Source organism: Oncorhynchus gorbuscha, linkage group LG17 (genome assembly GCF_021184085.1).
Source record: "Oncorhynchus gorbuscha isolate QuinsamMale2020 ecotype Even-year linkage group LG17, OgorEven_v1.0, whole genome shotgun sequence".
NCBI classification, from domain to species: domain Eukaryota; kingdom Metazoa; phylum Chordata; class Actinopteri; order Salmoniformes; family Salmonidae; genus Oncorhynchus; species Oncorhynchus gorbuscha.
This window is the reverse complement of record NC_060189.1, coordinates 17,635,117-17,655,230: the sequence shown is the minus strand read 5'-3', so window position 1 is coordinate 17,655,230 and position 20,114 is coordinate 17,635,117. Positions and strand designations below refer to the sequence as shown.

The following is a 20,114-nucleotide window of genomic DNA, read 5'->3' as shown; positions in this document are numbered from 1 at the left end:
TTCCATGGAGTATAACCCCAGTGTGTTAACCCTCACATACGCTGTGTGACTGTACCTGTGATGGCTGTGTTGAGCATGGGGTTTCCAGCTCCATCATTGTAGATGGGGGTGACAGCTAGGACATACTCAGTCTGAGAGATCAGGTTGTCCAAGGCCTTGGAGGTCACACCTCCCCCCACTTCAAGCTGCAGACCAAAACAACATCTTTGTTTACATCAAGCCCTACAGTCTGTCACATTATTCCAGTGTAAACCATGATAAATAATTTACCTGTATCAACAAATGAATAACTATTGCATTATTTTGTAAATGGAGGGTTCGAGTTTGTCATGAGTAATTCTGTTTTCCTCATTATGGTCATGTTGAATGCCTTCCAAAGTAATTTTCCATTCTCATTGATGAGTTCCAAAGAATCTGTGAGAGAAACTGTGGGCGTCTTTTGTATACATCTGACGAGACAGCATGTTATCTCCACTTCATGTGTAAATCCTTAGCACACGCAGAGGTGGAGAAAGATAAACAATCAAGTAAAAAAAATATATATATACAATATATATGACAGTCAAGCACAAACATACTGCACTGGAAAAGTACCCCAAACTATTTCTAAATGCACAATAAACTTCTCTGTTTCTTTTCAGTACTCAGGAATCGCACGATCACGGCATTTGGTACAGGAGGTCGTTCCTAATGTTCCTTAGTCTGAAATCTCTGTCAGTGGTGTGATCCTTCCACCAGACTCCTGGTCCAGTGGGCTGATCCTTCCAACAGGCTCTTGGTCCAATGGTTTGATCATTCCACCAGGCTCCCGGTCCAGTGGGGTGATCCTTCCACCAGGCTCCCGGTCCAGTGGGGTGATCCTTCCACCAGGCTCTTGGTCCAATGGTGTGATCATTCCACCAGGCTCTCTATATCCTTCCTGTTTGGCCCTGTCCGGGGGTGTCCTCGGATGGGACCACAGTGTCTCCTGACCCCTCCTGTCTCAGCCTCCAGTATTTATACTGCAGTAGTTTATGTGTCGGGGGCTAGGGTCAGTTTGTTATATCTGGAGTACTTCTCCTGTCCTATTTGGTGTCCTGTGTGAATTTAAGTGTGCTCTCTCTAATTCTCTCTTTCTCTCTTTCTTTCTCTCTCTTGGAGGACCTGAGCCCTAGGAACATGCCTCAGGACTACCTGACATGATGACTCCTTGCTGTCCCCAGTCCACCTGGCCGTGCTGCTGCTCCAGTTTCAACTGTTCTGCCTTATTATTATTGGACCATGCTGGTCATTTATGAACATTTGAACATCTTGGCCATGTTCTGTTATAATCTCCACCCGGCACAGCCAGAAGAGGACTGGCCACCCCACATAGCCTGGTTCCTCTCTAGGTTTCTTCCTAGGTTTTGGCCTTTCTAGGGAGGTTTCTTCCTAGCCACCGTGCTTCTACACCTGCATTGCTTGCTGTTTGGGGTTTTAGGCTGGGTTTCTGTACAGCACTTTGAGATATCAGCTGATGCACGAAGGGCTATATAAATACATTTGATTTGGTCCAATGGTGTGATCCTTCCACCAGGCTCCCGGTCCAGTGGGGTGATCCTTCCACCAGACTCCCGGTCCAGTGGGGTGATCCTTCCACCAGGCTCTTGGTCCAATGGTGTGATCCTTCCAACAGGCTCCCGGTCCAATGGTGTGATCCTTCCACCAGGCTCTTGGTCCAATGGTGTGATCATTTTACCAGGCTCCCGGTCCAATGGTGTGATCATTCCACCAGGCTCCCGGTCCAGTGGGGTGATCATTCCACCAGGCTCTTGGTCCAATGGTGTGATCATTCCACCAGGCTCCCGGTCCAGTGGGGTGATCCTTCCACCAGGCTCTTGGTCCAGTGGTGTGATCCTTCCACCAGGCTCCCGGTCCAGTGGTGTGATCCTACCACCAGGCTCCCGGTCAAATAGCACAGCCCCAGAGGTCAACTGCATACCCTTCTCACCAGGCTCCCGGTCAAATAGCACAGTCCCAGAGGTCCACTGCATACCCTTCTCACCAGGCTCCCGGTCAAATAGCACAGCCCCAGAGGTCCACTGCATACCCTTCTCACCAGGCTCCCGGTCAAATAGCACAGCCCCAGAGGTCCACTGCATACCCTTCTCACCAGGCTCCCGGTCAAATAGCACAGCCCCAGAAGTCCACTGCATACCCTTCTCACCAGCTACCCTTCTCACCAGCTGCCCTTCCCATTACGCTGTCCAATGTCATATCTCAAATGATGCGTAAAAAATATCAATCTGCTAGCTGACATAAACAGAGAATGTGCTCAGCACAGGAGCTGGTGTCTGCTGTGACCAGTAGAAGAGAGAGCTAAGCATATGTTTCTGCCCCCAGAGGGAGTATGTAGAGTACAGAGTATTCCTTTCACTGCCGTCTGTATCCAACAGATGTATTGTGATTGTCGTATCTCACCTCTTTGGCCTCTCCCTCATCAGGCGTGTAGGTGATGATGTATTTGAGGACGGCACCTGGAGCAGCATCCCAGTTCATCTTCAGGGTGCTATGGGTAACGTCTCTGACCCTCAGCTCTCCCGCAGGAGGCATGGGCACTACAGAGGGGACAGAGATATAGAACATGAGGCTCAGCAAATTACATTATTACTTTAATCCCTTTCATTCCATAAACTAGGGAGTGAGGAGACCTGATTTACTCTATACGAGTTAGGACCTGTCGTGCCTTACCCTCCCTTGGGGCACTGAGCGCAAAACATTAATAACAACATTTGAAGGTAGAAGAGTACTGTTCTGTATGTACATGTGACTCCTTGCTCGGTCAGGGGGTCGCTGGCTGACTGTCCATGGAGGGCTAAGATGGACAGAGTGTAGGCCGTGTTGGGGATCAGCTGCACCAACTGGACATCAGTCGTGTCCCCTCCAACTCTCATCTGCAGGGAGTACCATGACGGAACAAACATTATTTTACAAGGCTCACTGTCGTTCAGACAGGCAGTTTGGATGAACATGTTTCCACAGATTAAGGGTCTTAGGCAGTGTCCAGTGTCATATAACTTATCTAAGTGTTTGCCAATACTACAGATGATCTAATCCTCTTGATTTGACACCTCAGGAACTAATATCATGCCAGAGTAAGATAAAAAATGTAATAAATAATTCTGTGTTTTGTTGTCTCTGCATCCATAAAAGGAAAGTTATTAATCTCTGCTCCTTGACATCTGCATGCTGTCAGGAGACATTGGCAGGGGACCGGTATATCCGGTCATTGGCAGCATCTGTGTATGTGTGTCAGTGCAGCAGTTGGACTGGCGTGTCTCTCTTTCTCTCGCTCTCTCTCTCTCTCTCAGTTGCCGTCTCACCTCTTTCTCCACGGAGGGCTCTGTGGCGTTGATGGCTCTGTAGAGTAGCATGTAGTTCGTGGCACCCACTGCTTCCTCCCACTTCACCCTCATGGTGGTGGGACGCTCCTCATAGATGATCATCTTCCTCACTGCGCTGAGGGGCACTGGACATGGGAAGAGGGAGAGGGAAACACACACAATCCCATCCAAAAATGAAATGTTTGCAGTGAAACGTAGCCATGCCGATTTCATGTGCCTATTCAAGTAGTGAGAACTAAACAATGAGGTATTTTATAGGAGCTTTTATGGAGAAATAACTCATAAAGAAAATTGCTTCATAAAATCACGCCATTCTAGAGGACAAATAAAAGAATAGTGAAGAACAACATAAAAAGACCTCTCTCATTCTTGATGCACATAGTGGGCCCCGAATAACAGCATGGTTTTGAGTTTGAAACAGTGTATCCCCCTTTGATTACAATAATATCAGCCTTATATAGTATCATAAATAAGACAGTGTTGTTCTTTCTTTAACGTTGAAAAGCACCACAGGAACGTCTATAAAGTCACAGTGGTGTGCTGAATGTAACGGAAGAATACTTGTTTTACAGTCTCAAAGACATCCATTGTTGATCCTATAGAGATTACGTGTGGGACATACAGGTATGTTACAGGACAGTAATGGACAGGTACAGTATAGTGGTTTTAAAGAAGAACACAGAAAAACAGATTAGGACTCACAGGTGGTTTCACCGCCCTTCAGTGGGTCGCTGCTCTCCTCTCCGATGACAGAGTAGACGTTGACCAGATACTCAGTCAGTGGGTTCAGGTTAGGTAGGATGGCTGTGGTCACAGAGCCATCAACAAACATCTACACCCAGACAACAAGAGTAAACATGAACCAGGCGAATACAGTATGAGGTTGTAGAATGACTTTGGCTGTCTATTTTAAGTAACCCCATTGACAAGCATGGAAAGGTTGGTTTCTGTTGGAGGACAAATAAGCCAAACAATACAACAAAGTACAGCTATCAGTGTTTCCTGTGTTGATGCTAGTGGTCTTCATTGAACCACAAATATGACCCGTTTCTGGAAGCTAGGCGTATGTTACACGTCACTACTTTACAGGAGAGGCACTTCAAAAAATAAAAAAGGGGTTTCAGAAATGCTTGCTGGAACATGTGAACTTTCATGTGCCTTAATAACAAATTTGTATGCCTTTTGTAAATATGAATGCAATTGTTAAATAACGAGCCTAGTTGGTTTAGCCATGGAAAATACAGGAACCTTCCCACTAGCCATGATTGGCCGAGACAATGGGTGGGCTGGACATGCCGAGAGATGAGTTTGCATTGGTCTGCCATGTAAGAATGCTTCTGTTTATAACATGAGCTGTTAAATACTGTATGTGTGGATAATCCTGTCTACTGCAGCTTTTTTTTAAAGATATCAAATTGTTCTCAACATTGCTGCCCTGAAGTTAATGATCGTGCAATGCTGACTCTCTCGAACTCTGAAAATGAATCAGACAATGAGGAAATCACTGATTTAGGTCAAAACATTTTCAATGAACCAGACATTGTCGAGTCTTCTGGTGACAATGGTGGGGAAGAAATGGTGTTGCTGTTATGGAAGAAGTTGACCCGAGTTTTGAAATCAGTGGAATGCCCAGTGGAAGCCGAGAGATGATTGCCAAATGCGGAGAGAGTCTGTTGTATAAAACATTTGTCTCCGGATAACATCTTCAAACTAAGGGCAACCGTGGCATGCATGACAAAGGGAGAAGCATTCGCCCATGTATACAGGTAAGAGTCAAGCGACATTTTTAGATATTATATGTTTCCAATTTTGTTGAAAGTCATTTTCATTGCAAGTTAAAGTATTCTGTTAACTAAGCTAGCTAACTTTAGCTAGCTGGCTCGTTGGCTAACGTTACGTGTATGATCTGTGTAGGAGCTCTAGAAAGAGGCCCGAGTTCCAGAGTTGGAATTCTGAGTTGGATGACCATTCAAATCGATTTTTCCCAGTCTTTTTTTTTAGTTCCCAGTTGTTTTGAACGCAGCATTAGAGTTGGGATTATGGTTCATTGTTTAGCTAGCTAACTAGCTAGCTACATGTATAAACAAAAGACTCCACTATCCAAGTAACCATTTCACTGTACCGTTTACACCTTCTGTATCCGGCGCATGTGACAAATACATTTAGATTTTATATAGTGTTTGTTTATCAGATACGGTAATATGAAGAACAGTATGGCCTGCACCAAAGTCAGATTAGGATATAGGCCAATGACTAGATAATGTTTATTTTTACTACTACTTTTTGCTTCTACTCTACTACTTTCAGTCTTGAAATCTTTGGTTGTTTACTACACTGTGAATCCTTAGAGAGATGGGTGTGGCTACGGCTTAAGAGGGTGCGAACGATGTTGAATGGGTGTAGACAAAGAAGAACTCTCCAGTAGCTGTACCAAAATACTCATGAGCCATTTTCTCAAAAGTACAATTTCATTATCTTTCAAATTTTGCTACATAGGACCGAATCCAGGTGGTGGGTCAGAAATTGGTTGTAGGAACTCTGAATAAACTCCACACTTTCCGACCCATTCTGTTTCTATTTAGAAGAGTAAAAAACAAACAAAACCTTGATCACACACTAGACCACTGCATCACAAAGCCATGAGAGTTGGAATAAAATAAATACTTAGAAAAATGAAATTGGACTCCAAGAAGTTGTAAGTTAGCTACCCCATTCTAGTACACTGGAGCCAAGACCCTGCAGCTGTCAGATAACGGGATATGAAATAAACAAAACAAACATTTTTTGCTACTAGTACTCTAAATTGAAAGCCTTGTATTTTGTGGTCTTACCCTCTGCCAAACCCATTTTACCAAACACCCTCATACTGAGCAGCCAACACAAGCTTGAGGAAGGGAGGTGGGGAGAGTTTCTGGGGTTTCCCTCTAGTATCTGGCAGATCAGAGGCTAGAACTAAACCCAGGACAATGAAAAAGTCTTCCCAAAAACCTGCCCATAATGTCCTCAAAGCTACATGTAGGATAGGTGTGGGGTCAGGGTGAATACTTACAGTATGTCATCTCTTCTATCTTTATTTAGCAAAGTAAGTCATTGAGAACAAAACCTTTACAACTTGCTTCCATCCTCATCAGTCCATCCTCAGGCAGGAGTGACAGAGGGATTTGTGATAGAGGGGTGTGACAGAGGGGTTTGGCTGTTGATAGAGGGTGAGTGACAGAGGGGTTTGGGGGTTGATAGAGGGGAGTGACAGAGGGGTTTGTGATAGAGGGGGAGTGACAGATGGGTTTGGGGGTTGATAGAGGGGGAGTGACAGAGGGATTTGGGGGTTGATAGAAGGGGAGTGACAGAGGGGTTTGGGGGTTGACAGAGGGGGAGTAACAGAGGGATTTGTAATAGAGGGGGCGTGACAGACGGGTTTGGGAGTTGATATAGGGGAATGACAGAGGGGTTTGGGGGTTGATAGAGGGTGAGTGACAGAGGGGTTTGGGGGTTGACAGAGGGGGAGTGACAGAGGGATTTGTGATAGAGGGGGAGTGACAGACGGGTTTGGGGGTTGATAGAGGGTGAGGGACAGAGGGGTTTGGGGGGCTGATAGGGAAGAGTAACAGAGGGGTTGGTCTTTGATAGGGTTGAGTTAGTGTGGAGGTTAAAGGTATGTACCTGCTGAGGGCGTCCAGACAAGGTCATGTACTCCACACGGTACTTCTCCACTGGACCTTCAGGGCCTGTCCAGCTGGCACGGAACGAATAGTGGGTCACCTCTGAGGTCACAAGGTCCGTGGGTGCCTCGGGGCCACCTCCTATCAGGGAAAATGGGAGAGAGGCGGTCAAATCAACCCAAAGCATAGGATCTCATTGTTTATTATATGTCACTTTATTCCTAGTTAGAGTTAAAGTCGGAAGTTTACATACACCTTAGACAAATACATTTAAACTCAGTTTTTCACAATTCCTGACCAAATCAAAGCAAAATCAAATCAAATCAAATGTATTTATATAGCCCTTCGTACATCAGCTGATATCTCAAAGTGCTGTACAAAAACCCAGCCTGAAACCCCAAACAACAAGCAATGCAGGTGTAGAAGCTGACATGTATAATCTTCGTAAAAATTCCCTGTTTTAGCTCAGTTAGGATCACCACTTTATTTTAAGAATGTGAAATGTCAGAATAATATGTATTATTTATATTATTTAAATATTTATATTTCTTTCTTTCATCACATTTCCAGTCAGAAGTTTACACTCAATTAGTATTTGGTAGCATTGCATTACATTTATTAACTTGGGTCAAATGTTTCAGGTAGCCTTCCACAAGCTTCCCACAATAAGTTGAATGAATTTAGTCCCATCCCTCCTGACAGAGCTGGTGCAACTGAGTCAGGTTTGTAGTTCTGCCAACAAATGTTCTATGGGATTGAGGTCAGGGCTTTGAGATGGCCACTCCAATTCCTTGACTTTGTTGTCCTTAAGCCATTTTGCCACAACTTTGGAAGTATGCTTGGGGTCATTGTCCATTTGGAAGACCCATTTGCGACCAAGCTTTAACTTCCTGACTAATGTCTTGAGATGTTGCTTCAATATATCCACATAATCTTTGTTCCTCATGATGCCATCTATTTTGTGAAGTGCACCAGTCCCTCCTGCAGCAAAGTCCCCCACAACACCTTTTTCAACCAAACATAACGATGGTCATTATGGCCAAACAGTTCTATTTTTCTTTCATCGGACCAGAGGACATTTCTCCAAAAAGTACGATCTTTGTCCCCAGGTGCAGTTGCAAACCGTAGTCTGGCTTTTTCATGGTGGTTTTGGTGCAGTGGCTTGTTCCTTGCTGAGTGGCCTTTCAGGTTATGTCGATATAGGACTCGTTTTACAGTGAATATTTTCTCCAGCATCTTCAGAGACTCTTTGTTGTTCTAGGATTTATTTGCACTTTTCGCATCAAAGTATATTCATCTCTAGGAGACAGAATGCGTCTCCTTCCTGAGCGGTATGACGGCTGCGTGGTCCCTTGGTGTTTATACTTGTTTGTACAGATTGCATACTATTGTTTGTACCGATGAACGTGGTACCTTCAGGCGTTTGGAAATTGCTCCCAAGGATGAACCAGACTTGTGGAGGTCTACAATTTTTTTCTGAGGTCTTGGCTGATTTCTTTTGATTTTCCCATGATGTCAAGCGAAGAGGCACTGAGTTTGAAGGTAGGCCTTGAAATACATCCACAGGTACACCTCCAATTGACTCAAATTATGTCAATTAGCCTATCGGAGGCTTCTAAAGCCATGACATAATTTTCTGGAATTTTCCAAACTGTTTAAAGGCACAGTCAACTTAGTGTATGTAAACTTCTGACCCACTGGAATTGTGATATAGTGAATTATAAGTGAAATAATCTGAATGTAAACAATTGTTGGAGAAATGACTTGTGTCATGCACAAAGTAGATGTCCTAACCAACTTGACAAAACTATAGTTTGTTAACAAGAAATGTGTGGAGTGGTTGAAAAACCATTTTTAATGACTCCAACCTAAGTGTATGTAAACTTCCGACTTCAACTGTATATGTACCTGTACATATTTAACTCAACTCACTACTTCATACTCCTGCAAATCGACTCGGTACTGGTACCCTGTGTATGTAGCCAAGTTATCATAACTAACTGTGTATTTACTAAGCTTTTATTATTACATGTTTTACGTTTCTGTTAATTCTCTATTTTCTCTCTTTCAGCATGTTGGGAAGGACCCGTATGTAAGCATTTCACTGTTAGTCTACACCTGTTGTTTACCAAGCATTTGAGTTGTCTTTCACAGATTTGGACACAGCTCCCTAGCAGAAAATCCAGTTGACAGACAGACAAAGACTCTTTACTCCAGATGGCTCCACGCCACGTTTAAGCCTTTTCAAAAAAAGAACAAAGAAAAGGAACTTCTCCCACATAGTATCCAGTTCCAGCTCATTCATTTGATTAAGGAGCAGACAATTTCTAATTTCAGAGAGGATAAAATAGAGCATCGGGGGAAAGAGGACTAGATTCTATATTATTTCCAGTGGTAAGCTGTCATTCAGCTCCTTGTGTTGTCTCCTCTGGTGCAACTCTATTGAGGGTCTCTCTTAGCCATGACCTAAAACCCTGTTTACATAACTATAGCCACACACAGATCCAGATCGTCACCCGTATTCACAAAGAGTCTCAAAGATCTAGGATCAGCTCTCCCCTCTTATTCAACATGAAATCAAAGGCAAAACTGATCCTAGATCAACGCTCCCGCTCTGGAACATTTTGTGAATATAAGCCTTAGCACTAAGCACTAGTATTAAGACTAAGGGGTTTAACCTGCATAGCCAATAAGACTGTCACCTTATTAACAGTCACGACAAGGAGTTTAATGGAAGGCTGAAGGTACCTGGTCCCTTGACGCTGTTACAGAGGTTGTCAGTCAGGTCGTCCACTATGTCCAGCAGAAAGGAGAAGTCGGCCACGTTGTACATGTGGATCTCCTCCGGGTCAGAGGCGATGGACCTCAGCTCATTCTCGTCAGCGTTCTTCACACCTAGGAGGAGTCAACAAGGGACAACTATCAAGTCAGCTATTCCGTCTTAGAGCAATTATTCTAGGGCAACTCGAGCATTCACACGCTACGTCAAGACGACAAAGATAACTGTCATTATTCAAGTTGAGATGGATACAAGGAGTGTCAGATGTCCTATCAAGTCAAAATAGAAGAAAGGGAAAAGTTCCCAGTGAAGATGGCAGAGACTCACCGATGGCATACAACTCAATGCCCTGGTCACGCAGGTTCTGGGAGTTGGCAATGATGTCATCCTGAGACTTGCCATCAGTGACCAGCACTCCGATCTTACGAGCGTTGGGTCTCATCCCAACATTCTCCTTGAAATTGTTCTGGAGGATGTAGTTCAGAGCCAAACCTGCAACGAAGACAGAAACATTTATTTATCACACTGATTATACGGTTTAATCATTTCTCTGAGGCCTTTCCAACAAGGCAGCTGAACAGAATGCAGATTATTATAAAATACATTGTGAGCCTATTAGGAACAACAAAGTTTTATTTGTATAATGGAGCATACAATTGAGTTCCGTTCCCTTCACCCTCTGGCTATCACACAAACAGCTCAGCTGCCAAGAATCAAAGCAGTGGCACAGTTTCCATTGTGAAGTTCACGAACTGGAACCTTTTTCAGTAGCCAATACAAGCATGAACATGATAGAGTTAACAGTATAAAACAGTAATGTCTGCATTGAGGTTATAGATGTAGATTAAGTACAGTACCAGTGAGTGTGTTGCCTCCTTTGTAGGGCAGGTTGGCTACAGCCTCCAACAGGGAAGCCCTGGTCCTGTGGGCATTCAGGTGCCACTCAGTCTTAGGGTCACCACTGTACTGGGCCAGACCTGGGAGAAACACACAGAGAGCCTCTGTCAGATCAGATGCCATGTAAATCTACACAACATTATAACACCTACAGAATTACTGGAGAGTGGAGCTACAATAGTGTTATCTACAGCAGGGAGCAGGAATGCTCATATCCTTAGGCACACTGAGGTTCAACCTACCGATCTGGACCCTGTCAGGGCTGATGTCAAAGACTCCCACCATGCGAGAGATGAAGGAGCGAATGGTTTTGAAGTTCAGACGGCCGATACTCCAGGAGCCATCGATCAGCAGGACTATATCAGCCCGGGCTTTGGTCTTACACACCACATCTGAGAGGTCAGAGGTTACAGGTCAGAGACACAGAACAGAACAGTGATGGGCTCTAGTTATTATAATGCAGTTTCCGTTATATTACAGGTGAAGTTATGAGGGCAGACATGTCATAGAGATGGCTCAGAGAGGGTTTAATAATGCATGGGTGTGAAGAGAGGTGAAGGAGTAGGACAGAAAAGAGGTCATTGACATTACATTGTTGACATTGATTCACAGTACATCACACACACTTCCCAAACAGAAAAAAACACATATTTCTCTTTACAAGTAAGCAGTAAAAACACTTTCTATTCCATTTTTAGGGTTACAAGTTATTTTCATCATACACATTTCATTTCCAGGTGCCGATATAATTATTGTCTTCTTTTCTTCCAACAAGTTGAGACTGTTCTGTCTCTCTCTCTCTCTGTGTGTGTCCGAGGAGTGTTCTTCACTGGCCACTGCTCAGCCTCTCCCGGGGAACAACAAAAATAAGCTCTCCTGACATGATCTACGAGGGTCTCCTTGGTGAGAGTTACTGTGCATTCCTCACTGGCACAGCTCTCATTGTTTTCCAGACACCTGTGGGATGAGAAGAAGGCCTCGTCCCCAGTCCGTTAAGACTGCAGATGCAGCAGCCGCACACAGACATTGTGCAATCTGCCACTGTCTGCAATTGAAAACAGGTTACATGATGTTTGATTTACAGAGTAGTCTTTCCTTCCCCATGCGGCCCACAGATAAATAGATGTCCCGCGGAGTGTGACTGAACCGTGTGTCGTTCGGATTACAGGCTGTTTCAGTTAGCTACACAGTCGTAACAAAGACAATTATCTAAGGCTATCGGGCGAGACTACAGGGGGAAGATTTATCGGCCACGGCAGAGGTTTGTCCTTTGACTGCAATATGCATTTCACCAAATAAATGAATTCACATCTAGTCCCTGTTTATGGCACTGTAAATTCAATGTTTTGTTTACTTGTGCGTTACAGCACAAATGTATCTGTGACTCTAAGAACAGTTATCTATAATTTACAGGAAAAAACACTTTGAATGTGGAAAAGGAGACAAATTTCCATTACTGTCTGGTGTAAAATATCTTCAGAGTTGAGGGAGGCTGATGAACGGATTACTTCAGACCCAATCCCTCTCTCCTCACTCCCTTCTTAATCTCACTCCACCAGGATTGGGGATGGGGGGACCGAATTGAGGAGTACTGGGTAAGGAGAAAGGTGGAAATGGGGTGTAGAAGGGTTGTTCTGTCCCCTTTATTAAATGATATTATTGTGGGTGGGTGGCTGCCTAACTGACTGGCTGACTGGGTCTTGTCACTGTATCTGCTCCCTATTAGAGGAGGCCTTCCAGTCAGCTGAGTGTCAGACTGGCCTCAATGGAGCCTTCCATCAAACACATAACATTTTCCTCCTTCTCTCTCTCTTTCCTCTCCTCTCCTGTCACTCACTGCCCTGCACCACGCCACGTGCTCACACCCGGTAGGTTGTAAAACACTGGTAATTGCAAACAGCTTCACCTTTTTTCAATTCTACTGCTCTTAGCTGCCGCAGGATCCAGAAAAAGAAAAAGGAACCCAAAGTGATGAAAAAAGCGAGCAGCCAACAGATGGAACAGTCGTTAAATCTGTTATTTGGTGAGACAATTAGCTTTGAGGAAAGGCATTTAGGGCAACTCATCTGTTTTTATGGGGAGAGGGATTAAAAATGTATACCCACACTTTGGCTATGGACGCAGGAGACACAACATATATACATATAAGGTCTTAAGTATCATGAGGGAGAATAACAAAACAAGTTTAAAAAATCCTATATGTCATTAGGGTTGTTGGGTTCTTTGAGGAAAATGTGTTATTTCGCCTTTGCCTCTAAAATGGATCACGGCTTTTTTCTATATACGATTCCTGAATACAAAATATTTACCTTTCGCATGACCCTTTACTTTTTAACATGGCTGCCGTGCCCACAGTTGTTGATTGGCTGTGCATGAGATCAATTCTTTCCAGTGTAGTCTCATGTGTAGTGCTGTGTTGCCGTTGCTGGCTATGATTATTCATGTAGGAGGGGTTTGAGAGTAGGCCTTACCTCCATCATATGGTGGTGGTTCAGGGGCATCAGAGAGAGTAGTCTTTTCCTCTCCATCCAACGGCTGGCTCTCTCCTCCCTCAAACATCCCAAACACACTCACCGTGTACTTGGTACCAGCCCTGTGAGACAAACTTAAATCAGGTACACTTCATTCATCTCAACAGGTTTGTCAGTTTGTCTGAGAGATATGACTGAGAGACTGACACAACAAAATGCTGAACTAATGAAAATGTGGCATAGCTCAAACGACAGTACCTGTGCAAAGTAATACATTACATGTGACAGTCCATCTGATATACTTTACATTCCAGTCCAAGGATAAGCCTACCTGAGCTCCTCCAGAACCACAGTGTTGTCATAGGGTCCGACCAGCAGCTCTCCCAGGTCTATATCATTCCCAATGGGGTGGAAGGTGACCTTGTAGCCCTTGACCTCCCCTGGAGCGGGGTCCCAGGTCACTCTGAAACTGGTCCTAGCAGGCTCGGAGGTCTGCAAGTTTCTAGGGGCTTTGTACGGTGACACTGGAACAGAGAAAATTAAGGTTTGATATAAACAGATGAATATAAAGTGGAAGTAAAATGTGGCTAAACTATTACAATTGCTAGTAAAATCCTAGTACTTAGCTGCCTATTTGGAGATCCATTCTCTGCTGGGCTATCCTACTGCAAGCATCTGTTTCATGCGAGATTTAGTTGTTGATGCTGATAAGTACTTGATATGAGTCTGCATAACCCTCCAGTGACTAACTACTGTACAAGACTCCCCTAACCTAATGTAAACATCACAGAGCACAGTTCAGTTGTGGTTAATGATAAACCAACGTACGTGTGGTTCCTACTCCTTGCCTTGCTTTTCCTTCTCCCTGCTTGTACACAGGCAGCACTGTGATGTCGTAGGTGGTCATGGGCGTTAAGCGTCTCAAGATGGTGTTGGTGGTCCCAGCGGGCACCTTGGTGGCCAGCTGTCGCCCTCCCGACGCTGGCTTGTATGTCACCCTGTAGTTGACAACATTCCCGGGTGCAGGCTGCCATGTCACCTTCATGCTCTTCTCCGTCTCCTCGGAAACGACGACAACTTTTCCGGCTGCAGACACTGGGAGCACAAATGAAAGAAAATGAATGATTGATGGATTGATTTTGGTATCATGCTGCGAGTTTGAGCAGAAAGTAGAATTGGAATGCATGCCAAATTGGTGCCTACATTTCAAAATGGTACGAAGCCATGGCTTCTTCTGGGCAATCTAAACATTGACACGGTTGGATACCTCCAAGGTTTTCACGGCGATATCTGTTCAGTTTCCATATGCTTGTGAACACAAATCCATCCAAACATAGTGTTATTTCCCAGTCAAACCATACACTGACCAGACTCTGCTTTACTAGATTGTGTTGAGGTGGTGGGTTGTACCCACTGTGTGTTTTATCTTTCCATACTATGACCCCAGTGTGTTTTTGGTGCAGGAAGGACAAGTGTGAATTGCCAAAACCCCTAAACGAGCTCAGGAAAATATTCAGACAGCTAGACTTCAGAGAGAGGAGTTTTATGGACGGAAAAAAGCAGCCTGTCCAAGTTTTCACTGCGTGGTTTGATCCAAATGGACCTGTCCTGTTAGCGGAGACAGAGAGAGAGAGACAGAGAAAGGGCTGGTGGTTCTGGTGGAAGAACCCGCAGGGCTAGTGACCATAGATATAAACCATACGAGCCTCTGGAGGTGCCTCAAGGTTGTTTTCGGTGTAAATTGCACCTTTCCAGAATCAATAAACAAAACGATGGAGAGACACATTTTCCATTAGCACATTTTGTCTCGCTAACCAGCGGATGAATTCCCCAATCGGGGCGAGTTTCCGTCAATGTGCTTTTCTCATTTCAGTGGGTCGCTGTATTGTGAGGAGAGGGGAAGCACTGTCTCCTCCTGTGTCTATCCGAATCCACAATCTCCCCTGATAACTGGGGGCAAGTGTGACGCATTGCATCATGGCCATATACATACATAACATACACGTGCACATGCTTGCACCAGCATGCACCATCGCACGCAGTCACACACGTCACCCTGATTACAAAAGCATCTCTTTGGCTGTTCAGATGGATCAGGTGAATGCCAGCAGCATTGACGTTATCTCCAAGCTCAAAGAATGAGTCGGAAATGTCACCGTATCTCACTTTTTCCACATCATGCGCCCAAGAATGGGGCTGAAGTTTCCTGCATAACTCTAAAGCCTGGGTCACAGCTTTCAACAGTCAGGGTGACAGGACTGAAGTTGTTTCATTTATTTTTTACCTTTTTTTTATCTACTCCTGGATTATAAAGACTATGAAAGCTTGACACTCATGGTGTATTTACGAAAATAAGGTCTGTTCATAAATCCAATCTCTTCAAGGGCTCAAACCATCTTGACACACTCTTTAATGTCATCAGACAAATATGACCCACTCTGGATCTCCTATTCGTTCCAGGTGCTTTATATAGGCTCGTTCCAGTTATATAGATAGATTTTCTGAGGTCAGGGGGTATTTTTATATCCTACATCTATATATTTTTTTCAGCTCTGTGGTAAACTGTGGACGAAAAACCCAGAAACCCATCTTCTCAGGCAGACAGAGAGGATGAGTGAAAGAGAAAGAGAGCGAGAGAGATTGAATGAGAGAAACAGACACAGAGAGACAGAGAGAGAGGGTTCCACAGTAAGTCTGAGTATGGTGGAAACATTAGGAAGGAGAAGTGACTTACCATCTGTGGTCTCAGCACCCACGAGCGGCTCACCCCCTCTCCTGTCATAGGTTGCGTAGACAGAGACCTGGTAGCGCGTCTCTGGAGTGAGCCCGTCCAGCACTGTGGCCGTTACATCTCCAGGGACTGACTTCTCGCCTGTCTCCTCCGTGTACAACGACTTCCACTTCAACCAGTAGGAGCGCACATTACCAGGCGCTGCCGTCCAGGAGACAGCGAAGCTGGTTTCCGTGACATCTTTGGTAACCAGGTCTTTAGGGGAGCCAAGGACTGTGAGGGGAAAAAGGACAGAGGAAGCTGGGAAACATCTCACATACCAGTGTTTGTACAGAGTCTCTATCAAAAGGACCAAAACAGTTTGTGTTAGGTCTGCTAGTTGATATGGCAGTTTGTCTCACTCTGTATGCAGATAGTGTGGGCGAGTGTATTCTAGTGAGCAGGAGGAAGTCGCTGGTATAGTGATAAACCACCACGATTTATCTGTCTCCGTTTAACCCCTCAAGGTCTTTTTGAAACAATCGATTTACTTTGTTCATAATCAGAGGGATCGGAAAAAGCTCTGCAAAACCAATCACTGGATTCCAGCGCTCAGCTCAGAGTGTCTCGCTCACAGCACTTTCATTTTCCATCAAAACAGAAGAAACTTGATCCGATAAAGTGTGTTTGTTACAATTGCAGATGCAGAGAGAGAGAGAGAGAGAGAGAGAGAGAGAGAGAGAGAGAGAGAGAGAGAGAGAGAGAGAGAGAGAGAGAGAGAGAGAGAGAGAGAGAGAGAGAGAGAGAGAGAGAGAGAGAGAGAGAGAGAGAGAGAGAGAGAGAGAGAGAGAGAGAGAGAGAGAGAGAGAGAGAGAGAGAGAGCTGATCCAAATATGAGGAGTAATGAATTCAACAAGGAAATTAATGGAGGGCCTGTCAAGGATAATATTCTGTGGCCCCTCTAGATGCCAAGTCCCCTCCATCCAGGGAGCAGCGAGCTGCTGCCAAGCGCTGAAGAGAAAGACCACTGACTTTCCCGGCTGTGCTGCTGCACAAGAGGGACCGGATCACACGATAATGACTTCTGCAGACAATGACCCACTTTTCATCAGTACTCTGAGCACAGCACACTCACAGGGGCCAAACGCTGAAGCACATACATGCAACACATGGAATACAGACTGACACAGCTAGCTGCCTCCATTTTGAAGTAAGCTCAGTTGGAATTAGCAAAACATGCATTTGAAACCAACAATGTAAGCAGAACTTAGATTTATAAATGGACAATCTCTCCCAGCCTCTGTGCAATGACGAAAAGCATGAAGAAGCATTGAAGAAGGAGCCAATAACAAAGGATGAGTTATTACACATTTTAATCATCACACTGGCAAATACGGTTGTCGGCATAATCCCCTAAATCTCGAAAAAGAAAAATAAGGAAACACATCTGACACACATAATGGGTCTAGATCACTGAGACACAGAGCCTAATCTGTATACTTCACTAAGTGATGTATAGGAGTAGACCAGCCAGGGGCTTCCTGTAACCAAGGCATGTTTGTTGATGTAGCTAACCTTCAAATCGTCGGCCAAAAGCCGTGTTGGTTTGGGCTCGAATTGGATATGTGGATATATATCAATATGTGTCAAGAGGATGAGTCAGGTGCCAGGAAAAGTACACTGTGTGTGCTGCCTGCTATGAGGCTGAGCCTTCATAAAAAGCTCACCCTATCAGCTCACATATGGACACAAACATCGCTCTTATCAATGTAACTTAACAGCATGCATTTACTGCATTCATACAGGACATGAGTTCTTGTCTAACAAACAGCATACAGGCAATGCTTATTATTGAGCCCACAGTCAAAGAAGAAACACCACTGAAAATGGAGACTTCAATTTACAGATAAACAGTTTAGCCAAGTCTCATTTGAGAACCGCTCTTTGGAGATGGTAAGTGCTATCCAGAATCCTTGTGACATCCCTACCCTAAACCCTACCGTTAGTCTTACTTTAACCATGACCCTTACCTAACCTTAACCTTTACCTTAACCATTTTAAATGTCAACTTCCAATGGGGTAGGGACGCCCCAAGGATGCTCTATAGCAAGGGCACTCTCCAGATGGCAAAGAGAATCCATCAAACTCACTGCACTTCTATTTACACTTCCCTCATTTAACTTCCCTGGAGCCTGGTCCACCTAGGCTCTGTGTAGGGCCAGACCATGATGAAGACACATGGTTCACCTGCATGCAAGGGGCTCTGCCCTTTTGCCTCAAAGGACCTTCAGTCTGGAGGAAAAACCTCGTCTCCGAGCCTGAGCCTGGCAAAGCACTACCCAGCCAGGAGCCCAGTTTCCAAAGGGATCGTCATGAAAGGAAATCAAAGCAAACCGTTTTGAATTAACCTGGTTTCACGCCACACTCTGTGGCCCATTAAATGCTTACTACTGAAAAGCTCAGCTCTTATGCCCACGAACAAACATTCACTCAAAATGAACCTTGCAAACATTGCATATGATTGTCTACAGCCACTTGCACACGACCTAGCTAGCTATACCTGCATGACAGCAGTTTGTGGTTTGTATAGTGTAATGATATGTACACCAAACTGCACTTTTAGAGTTTTATCGAAAACACATTTTTGTCCCATGACCCAAAATAGAAGTAGAAGTATGGCTTGGTGTCAGTGGCGTGGGTTATCTCTGGTCTTTCTCTCTCCATGCTCTTTGGCCTCTCCCTGGACTGGGAGGAAGTGGACAGACAGCCAGTTCTCTGCTGGAGGAACCAGCCAGCACTCAACTGCTCACAGCTTTGAAGTAGCTGCTAAGTAACACCTAACACATGTTGGGAAAGACTTCCTGCTTTAATACATATAAGGATCACATTTAAAATATGAATCCCAGACATTTAACTCAGCCCCCCTTTCTCTGATTCAGTTAATGAAGCCAATCTTTAGTGGTCATGAATCAGGATGTGGTTGGCTGAACATACAAGATAGATTGGCCACTGGCTGCCACAGGGTGCACTATTGTCTCCAATAGCCAGTTAGGTTACCTCACGCAGTGGGTACCTGGAAGCCAGTGGCACCGTAAACAATGAGATCAGTGTTGGCCTGTTCTCCTGACGTCAAGCTGTGCTGCTGTAACCAGACCCATGCTTTGTCATGGAGCACAGAAAGGAGCCTAGACAAAGGTTCTACTCCGGTGGGACGCCAGGTCTGATGAGTCAGCAAATCTGCCCATGTCATGGAAACTGAGCATCTGACTTCTGACCATGTCATGGAAACTGAGCATCTGACTTCTGACCATGTCATGGAAACTGAGCATCTGACTTCTGACCATGTCATGGAAACTGAGCATCTGACTTCTGACCATGTCATGGAAACTGAGCATCTGACTTCTGACCATGTCATGGAAACTGAGCATCTGACTTCTGACCATGTCATGGAAACTGAGCATCTGACTTCTGACCATGTCATGGAAACTGAGCATCTGACTTCTGACCATGTCATGTAAACTGAGCATCTGACTTCTGACCATGTCATGGAAACTGAGCATCTGACTTCTGACCATGTCATGGAAACTGAACATCTGACTTCTGACCATGTCATGGAAACTGAACATCTGACTTCTGACCATGTCATGGAAACTGAGCATCTGACTTCTGACCATGTCATGTAAACTGAGCATCTGACTTCTGACCATGTCATGGAAACTGAACATCTGACTTCTGACCATGTCATGTAAACTGAGCATCTGACTTCTGACCATGTCATGGAAACTGAACATCTGACTTCTGACCATGTCATGGAAACTGAATATCTGACTTCTGACCATGTCATGGAAACTGAACATCTGACTTCTGACCATGTCATGGAAACTGAGCATCTGACTTCTGACCATGTCATGTAAACTGAGCATCTGACTTCTGACCATGTCATGGAAACTGAACATCTGACTTCTGACCATGTCATGTAAACTGAGCATCTGACTTCTGACCATGTCATGGAAACTGAGCATCTGACTTCTGACCATGTCATGTAAACTGAGCATCTGACTTCTGACCATGTCATGGAAACTGAGCATCTGACTTCTGACCATGTCATGGAAACTGAGCATCTGACTTCTGACCATGTCATGGAAACTGAGCATCTGACTTCTGACCATGTCATGGAAACTGAACATCTGACTTCTGACCATGTCATGTAAACTGAGCATCTGACTTCTGACCATG

General features: G+C 44.6%; 1 protein-coding gene across 3 annotated transcripts in view; it reads right to left on the bottom strand.

The window, feature by feature from the left end:
* Positions 1-20,114, bottom strand: part of LOC124001189 (collagen alpha-1(XII) chain-like) — an 87,014-nt gene that overhangs the window by 45,811 nt on the left and 21,089 nt on the right. For 2 of the 3 annotated variants that reach the window (XM_046307795.1, XM_046307794.1), the window contains exons 14-27: positions 15,903-16,172; positions 13,997-14,263; positions 13,500-13,692; positions 13,169-13,290; positions 10,940-11,089; positions 10,658-10,777; positions 10,128-10,292; positions 9,770-9,916; positions 7,023-7,162; positions 4,065-4,194; positions 3,342-3,487; positions 2,783-2,912; positions 2,440-2,576; positions 56-185 (exon numbers count right to left, since the gene is read on the bottom strand). In XM_046307795.1, the coding sequence (XP_046163751.1) occupies positions 56-185; positions 2,440-2,576; positions 2,783-2,912; positions 3,342-3,487; positions 4,065-4,194; positions 7,023-7,162; positions 9,770-9,916; positions 10,128-10,292; positions 10,658-10,777; positions 10,940-11,089; positions 13,169-13,290; positions 13,500-13,692; positions 13,997-14,263; positions 15,903-16,172 (2,247 nt within the window). The remainder of the gene's footprint in view (positions 1-55; positions 186-2,439; positions 2,577-2,782; positions 2,913-3,341; positions 3,488-4,064; positions 4,195-7,022; positions 7,163-9,769; positions 9,917-10,127; positions 10,293-10,657; positions 10,778-10,939; positions 11,090-13,168; positions 13,291-13,499; positions 13,693-13,996; positions 14,264-15,902; positions 16,173-20,114) is intronic. The other variant, XM_046307796.1, reaches the window with a different exon arrangement.